Raw genomic sequence first — 8,434 nt, 5'->3', positions numbered from 1 at the left:
CCGTGGTGCAGGCCGACTGTGGAAAGACAATGGCTTCAAAAGAATTTCTATTTACACGACACTTTTATCACCACCTTGCTCGTCTCCTATGGGCCCCGCGCACACCTGTGTGCCGGAGGAGCGCGTCTGCACGGTGCGCCCTCGAATTCACACATTCCAAAACAATTGTCACCTGTTCTCATTGTTCCACTTGTGTTTGCATAGTTGAATTGTCATTTGTAACCCTGGCGACAACAGCAGATGTCGGATTTCTTTCTTTTTTTACATTTGTGGCGTGCCTTGTTTTGTGCAATTAACCAGACAGAATCCCATTCCCACCGCGATACCTCTGGTTGGATGTGAGTGATGGGCTGCGCCACGAGCTTCGTTCTCCCCGGGTCCTCAAAGCACGGCTACGTGGGCTTCGTGAAATCGATAGTGACCTTCAATAAATCGAGCGCTGGCGAGCCGAAGACACGTCGGGACAAGCAGAGCGGCCTGTGGTGCGCCAACAGCGGCGGCGGAGGAGCTGCTACTACCCTGGTGCCTTTGAGCAACCGACAGCTGAATCTCAGAGATGGACAGCAGAACCATGTCGCCAGGCTCAAGTTTGATCCGTGTGTAACAGCAAGGTAACTAATTAATTGAATCAATAGTTTTCAAGTTTTGTTTTATGTCTCACATACATTACAGTGATGCTTGTTTCTGTATGAGCCCCCTGAGATTGTGCTTCATTACTAAAGTACAACCTGAAGTACAAAATGCAATACGGGTATATTTTAATCTGTGTATGTTATAAACCTTTTTATGCCATTGGGCCTAAAACTTTTCATGCTACTGTCTATAACAAGGTGGGTGCGGGTCATAGTGATATGCATAATAGCCTATTCGATCTTGGTCTCAAACAACAGATGATTGTAATCAATAACAGCAGGTGATTAACCGTGGCCAATGAGTTGTGGCATTGTGCTATATTATATGGCAAAACACATCATGGGAATACTATAATTGATTATGGGTGTAGGCTAGGATCAATAAGCATGTGCATGCATCAAGACCTTTGACGCTGGAAGGATAATGTATCCACCCACAAACACTTGCTCCCAGTCTATATGTATAGGCTAAGCAATTCCCTTGGACATCAGTGAGTCATCATTATATTCTCTCCTATGAGGTTTGACATTGCGGCAAGATATTGTCCAGTTAACACATTATAATAGTGTAAATCACTGTGCATATCTGAGAAAGCATCTGTTGTAAGAGCATAAATTAGGCTATTTGGGAGAGGGATTTGAATATTAAAGGTACAGTACAATGATGTTTTAATTCAGTCACGAATTGCTTATTGTGGAATGTTAATGCCATGTGTATAATGTTTTCAGCTTAATTTGTATCATTTGATTTGTTATACATGTTTTAGGTTATCCTCTCTGACAGAGCGTGGCCAATCAGAGTAACCTGTGTGTATTATACCATATTTCAGAAGAAGCAGATTATCTGAAATGGTTTTATGTTGTTGATATCCAGGGACATAGAAAATAAAACGGCTTTAGTTATAATTTTCACAACAACAACAACAACAACAACAACAACAACAACAACAACAACAACAACAACAACAGTTGTTTTGGGTGATTTTATGTTCAACATACCTTCTGTTAAAAAAGATTTTCATTGTACTGAATCTTAATCTGCCAAATGGTGAGCACGGTATATTAGGTTACATGCTTTTGTACAGTAGACACAGGTGAACTTAAATACCGGTGAAATGTCAATTGCTTTGCTACCACCAACGATCAGTCATCATCACTCCCATTGTGCCCCGTCAGGTATGACATCAAGGCCCTGATTGGCCGCGGCAGCTTCAGCCGCGTGGTGCGCGCAGAGCACAGAGCGACGCGCCAGCCCTTTGCCATTAAAATGATGGAGGTGGAGGCCCCGGAGAGCCGGGAGATGTGCGCCTCTGAGCTGGCCGTGCTGCGCAGGGTGTGTCACACCAACGTCGTTCGGCTGGTGGAGGTGTGTCAGTCCCCTCAGAGGGTCTACATGGTCCTGGAGTTGGCCACGGGAGGGGAGCTGGTGGAGCGGGTCGTCGCCAAGGGCCACTTCACGGAGAGGGACGCCACCCGAGCCCTGCAGATGGTTCTCTCCGGGGTGGCCTACCTCCACACTTTGGGCATCACCCACAGAGACTTAAAACCAGAGAACCTGCTCTACTATCATCCCGGGCGTGACTCCAGACTGCTGGTGACTGACTTTGGGCTGGCCACCTTTAGGGGCAAAGACCCCCTGTGTTTGGGAGCCGAAGGGGACGGCGGTTTAGACGGAGGCGATGGAGATCATGGAGGCGACTGGTCCCTGAGAACCACCTGTGGAACTCCTGAGTACATGGCTCCCGAGATGGTGTTGAGGAGGCCCAGTTCCTGCGCTGTGGACATGTGGGCCGTCGGGGTGATCGCCTACATCGTGCTGAGCGGATCCATGCCGTTCGAGGACCACAGCCACACCAGGCTCTACCGGGCCATCCTCAGGGGGAAGTACAGCTTCCACAGAGATGTGAGTCATTTCCAAGCTCCCGAGCTTTCATATCCAACTCCTTGTCTCTTTTTTCCCTACAACGCAATCTGTTGGGATCGCGTCCATGTTATGAAATTGTTCATCCTCGGCCAGGTGTTATGTTCATGCTCTAAGTCGTTGCGTCTGCTCACTGCAAACATGATTGTTTTTATTTTTTGTTTTTCTTTTGCAAATGATGCACAGTGCAACTTTTATTTTGTTGCCATAGCTAACCGCATCATTTTGGCACCGTCTCGGAAAACGTGAAAATATTCTAAATGATTTAACCAAGCAAGTCTTAGGCGGGTGGTACTGAGAGGCAAGTGTTCACTCCGGTTTGATCCATTCCTCTACACAGCGTAGCGGCAATTCACACAAGTGGATATATACACACTGTATGTTTCTTGAGTCTGCGATTTTCCGCCTGGGTTAGCTCTTTGAGATTGCTTAGAGAAGGGGAAACAGGGTCCTGTATGTTATTTATTCCCCATCCTTCATGCCATGTGTAACTGAAGTGGGTATTTTTAACAGCCAGTTCTGTCTAGCGTGGTGGTGCGATTGGGCTTGTTCTTTCATGCTGATTACAGCCAAGGCTGGATTATTCGGCGGGCTTAAAGGCCGACTCGATTCTTGGGGATGCAGCGGCACTGACATTTGCGTCTGGCATGCGAGAGGCTCCCTTACATAGGCCCTGATCTATTATCCCAATGTTTACTGCCGCGCTGACCACCAATGGAACAATGGTGCAAAAAATCCTACCGGGTTTATAAGAAGGATTATTTTTTATTTTTCATGGTGGCTTTCGATGTGCGTCATATGTGTAGTCCATGCTGGAGTGAGGGGGGGGACTTGGATTGCAACCGAGATGAGAGGCAGGGTCGCTTGGTCTGGGAAGTAGCGAGAGAGCCACAGGTTCGATCCCACCCCCTCCCCTAAATGGGGACCCTGAGCAGGACACCGAGCCCACTACCTGTTCCATGGGGAGTGCAAATGCTTGACCCTGGGCTCCGACACCCACAGTGAAATGCACACATGTGCTTCTCAGAGGAATACACAAAGACATAAATTCCTAATTAGAAAACATACGCAGCTTTGTTCGTATAGTGACCAATGTAGCAAGGGAATACACACTCAGTTCCATAGCAGTCTGCATTTCACACAGAAACAGTATTAAGTCATCTTCCGTGCATGGCTGAGTGCCGATCCAGGACTCTGTCATTGATGGATTAGCCATCAATCACATTTAGATGGTGACAAGGGTGTAGATGACCCCTGTTCACTGTTGTGTGTAAGTATCCACCCAACGCAGACATATGGACGAATGCCCACACACACACTGTGAAAATGTTGTGAATGAGCTGACAGCTGCATTTTCATCAATAAAACATCCCAACACGGTTAGATCACAAGTACACCAATACAAATGAAACCCAGGGCTCCTCCTTGTGGACCCATCCATAACTGTCTCTCCACATTGAAGTGGAGTCAGAACAGCTCAAAATGAGGGGGGGGGGCTTACACACTGGGCTAGTTAGCGCTGGGGAGGAGAGAGGCAGGATGATGGCCAGGTCAGTGTCATCCTTAACTTGGCGAAACGGTGAGATGTAGGTGAGAGCCACGGTGAAGACAGCCCGCGGCGCACCTGGCTCGTCCCTCTGCGTCCCTCCCACGGCGCACTGGCCCACGGGTGCGACGGCCCCGGAGCTCTGTAGTGCAGACACACACTCATACATTTACTGGAGGGAGGGGAGGCGAAGGAGGGAGGGAGGGAGGGAGAGGGAGAGAGAGGGAGAGAGAGAGAGAGAGAGAGAGAGAGAGAGAGAGAGAGAGAGAGAGAGAGGCAACGGAGGACGAGCTGTGCTCAGCCTCAGGGCTTTTTGCGCCTTATCGCTCAACCAGTTTCGCCACATGCAGGATGGAGTGTTTCACTCACACCTAATCTGGGCATCTCATCGTGATGTGTGTCTGCGATTGCAAGGGGTGGTAGACAGTGTGGATCTGTGTGTTTGTGTGTCTGTGTGCAAGGATGTGTGTCTGCATGTGTGTGTGTGAGTGTGAGAGAGCTCATGTGAGCCTGTTGTAAACAAAGCAGGAATCCTTGCATTACCTCGTGCCAGACAACAGCATAACACTTTTTCTGCATTCTAACGCCATGATATTAAACCCCCACACTTTCATAACCAAGCCCAGACATCTGCATCTTTCAGCAACAGGAGCCATAAGACACTAATGGTTAGCCCAGTCTGCCCCCTAGTGGGCTTAGTGGGAATTCATTCTTCAGTGTCCGCCTGGGTCCACCAGTCTCCGGCTGGGAGGCTTGTGTGCACTTGTGCATTATTCAACAGTGTTGTTATCCTTCTGATCGCATTAGAGGAAATCGCACCTTCTAGCTTTCCACTCATTTGTTGCAATTATAGTGTTGTCAGGTAAGGATGTTAGCGTTCCTCCTAACGGAGTCAGATTCGCTGGAGCTTCCCGACCACTCTTAACGAGATGTTGCTCAATAAGCACACGGCCCAGTAGGTTTTCCTTTCCTTACAGTTACAGTATGTATCCGGCACCCAATATCTCTCATCCCCCTTCCTGCTCTCCCGCTAGCTCTCAGCTCAACCGTGATGTATGAGTATGACATCGCCTCTCACCCCCTTCCCCGAAACCTAATAAAGCCTTTGTGTATTTTGACGTGAAAAATGTTTGAAATAAAAGGAGAAAAATAAACGCGGCTGGGCGGTTCAGTCCCAAAAATCTGCAACTTTTCTCCTCTTCAGGCTTAGTGGGAGGGAAGGAGACGGCTCATCAGACGCAACTCTCAGCCCCCCCCCTCCTTCCATAATAACTCTCACAATGGGATCCAAAAACTGAGGGCGGGATCCACAAAGAATGGATTGCACGGTGCTAATTGCCCCCTTACTTACAATTCATTATGAATTGAAAATGGTCCCTGATGTAAACAAGACGAAAGTCTTTCTCTGGTCTGCATCCCCTTAACAATTGTGTGTATTGAGCGGTACTCTATTGTACCCATTCTGCAATCTGTTAATAACATTTTCAATAAATCAATCACTGCGCAGGGTCCCCCATTTTCAATTCATAATAAATTGTAAGTAAGGGTGCAATTAGCACCGTGCAATCCATTCTTTGTGGATCCCGCCCTCAGTTTTTAGATACTTCATATTTTCCCAGTTCATAAAGGTTTTACCATATCTCTGTACCCCTCTGTGACACTCTGATGGAGGCGCTGAGGAATTGAAGCCATGCGCTGCGGTAATTTCAGATGAAGGACATAAGGCACCACCTAGTCAATTCATGGCTGATATCAGATGAATATTTCAGGGACGGTAATGAGAAAGGGCTCTCACCCTGCACCGGATGATGAATAAGGAAGTCTGACTTGTTCATAGCCGTAAGAGCTCCATTTTTTTATTTTCTTTCCTTGACAGAACTGTCGGCCTGCCTCTCATGTGTGAAATAATAACACAATGAATGAAAGTTTTGAGTGAGACGCATTTTTTTATGACCGTGTTCGACTGCTCTCTGTACTCTGCTGTGGCTCACGGCTTCTCTCCAGTCAGTGCACTTGCACTGCAAGTGTATGAGTGAGTCCTGCTTCTTTGAATTCCACTCGCTGGCAACAGTCTCACGATTGTCAATTTCATGCTTGATTAATCGTCATTACTGTGTGAGAGACAAAAATGAGAGAGAGAAATGCATTTCAGGATTAAATTGGAGAGCAAGACCTCCCCGAAGAGTGAGCTTTTATTCTCTGCGAGGTTGAGTTGAGAATTTCACATGTATCCCCGAACAAGAGGAACGTTGACTGTAGGAAAATGTAAGCATTAAAGATGAGCAAATTAAATGAGGTTAATTAAAGTAATCAGTCTCTTGTCGGATTTGAATGAAACTAATCATTGCGTTCGCAGACAGTTGGCTAATTCAAAAGTAATCCCAAATATGGCGCCGTCATCATCCACAGATAAAATCTGTAGTGTGTGTGTATATGAGAGAGAGAGAGAGAGAGAGAGAGAGAGATCATCTAGGCCTATCTCTCTCATGACATTGAAAGATATGGGATACAGTATGCATGATTGCCAGTCTTACATAACAGGTAAGGCCTGTTCTTGCATTATCCAAGTGCTTATCCAGCATTATACAGTGTAACCAACCTGTCATTTATATGCTCGTTATGCTTCCGCCTTTTGTCGCGTCCCATCCATTCAATCCCATGCCAAAGTAATTGAATTTCATGCCTGTATTGGTGATATTTCTCGGAGTGTCGGGAGGTAACAGAAAGGTCATACAAGCAGCGTTTGCCCGAGGGAAGCCTGTGTTGTGTCGATGATAAAGAGTCAAAAGGATAATGAATTATTAAAAGGATTATATAGTCGTCTCTCGCCTTGAATGACGGCACGGCAGTGTATGATTTCTGAATGTCTTTGTTTGGGTTTTGACAAGGGGAATTATTTGGTGTTTGAATTAACAAAGATTGAGAGATGCATCAGCGTGGCTAGTTGCATTGTTGAGCAAATGCAAGTGAGGAGCGGTCATGGACATGGATCCTACTTTCATGTGTGCACCAGTCATGTCACCTCCAGGCTTCATATTCATTCAGCCAAAGCCATTTTCCCTTTGACCCGATGACATTTAGCTGCACAGTGAGTTTAGTTCTGGTTGTTAGGACTGCAGAGCACATCATAGTCTTAATACTTTTATTAGATGAAATCTAGGATTCCCACTTTGAATGGGCTTTGAATACTTGTATAGTCGACTCCTCTACCAAGATCTCCAGCCAACAATCTAGGCACTGAGTGTACCAGACTGTCTGGGCAGAATTAATTCAATCAGGTGTGAGTGCTATTATAGTATAGTCACGGTGATGGTGATCACCCTGTTCTGCTCCTTTCCCCCCCACAGCCCTGGCCCTCTGTCTCCAACCTGGCAAAGGACTTCATCCAGCGCCTGTTAGCTGTGGACCCTGATGCCCGTCTGACTGCCGAACACGCGATCCATCACCCCTGGGTGGTCACCATGGCAGCCAGCTCTTCCATGAAGAACCTGCACCGATCCATCTCCCGGAACCTCCAGCAGCGGGCGTCGCGTACCTCCAACACGCGCCCCGGCAGCGACACAAGCTCTGGCGGCGGCGGCAGCAGTGTGGGCCTAGGCCGCGCCTCCTCGCGCCAGACGGAGAGAAAGATAATCACGCTGGAGAAGCACCAGGAATTAATACAGCGGCAGAGAGAGCGTCTGGGGGTTCAGCCAGGGGGCTCCAGGACCGCCGCCGCCCCCACAGACGGCACCTCCTTTCCAGCCAGAAGATCAGAAACATTGGCTAGCTAATGTAGGGGATGGAACCAGCTGTCCCAACTCAGCCCGAATTAAAATCCCCAAGCCTCAGAGCTCTGATCACTCTGGAAACCAAATAGCCTGGAACGGGTGCTGTGACCAGAAAGTTGTTGTTCCTTTTTCTGGGGTGCATCTCTCTTTGACTAATGATCCATAAATCTCTCTCGGTTCCTTTTTCATTGTAGACTAATCATAGTGCTTACAGCCCTTTTTATTGATTGATTTTATTTATGGGTCCAAAGACACAACAAATCCAAGGGATGACATGCAAAAGTGACAACACTTATTTCCAGCATGGTCCCCGATGTTCTGACCAAAGGACATACACAAATAACATATAAAACAACACATAAAGCAAAAGTCCAATACAACAAATCCATATTCTACATATCTAAAAACAAGACAATAACATCCTGACCAAATACCATAAAATAGCACATTTCTTATACCATCATTAAAACAATAATCCAAGTATGACCTGACAGCTATCCAGCCACTTTACCCCAGATAAATGAGATTCAGGGCTTTCTTCATATAGACTGAATCACTAGGGATG

The 8,434-nt window shown here is 47.0% G+C and overlaps 1 protein-coding gene across 1 annotated transcript; it reads left to right on the top strand.

The window, feature by feature from the left end:
• Nucleotides 1-345: 345 nt before the first annotated feature.
• LOC311237867 (serine/threonine-protein kinase H1-like) lies at nt 346-7,872 on the top strand (the record flags this gene model as incomplete). The annotated part of the gene is made up of 3 exons (XM_084325844.1): nt 346-611; nt 1,809-2,535; nt 7,447-7,872. 3 exons carry the CDS (start codon nt 346-348, stop codon nt 7,870-7,872), a joined length of 1,419 nt encoding a protein of 472 aa, XP_084181970.1.
• Between the last annotated feature and the right edge of the window lie 562 nt (nt 7,873-8,434).

This window comes from Notolepis coatsorum (assembly GCF_963971535.1).
Source record: "Notolepis coatsorum genome assembly, chromosome: 12".
Lineage (NCBI taxonomy): Eukaryota > Metazoa > Chordata > Actinopteri > Aulopiformes > Paralepididae > Notolepis > Notolepis coatsorum.
Note: the sequence above shows the minus strand (reverse complement) of the source record. Positions and strands in the feature narration are given on the sequence as shown.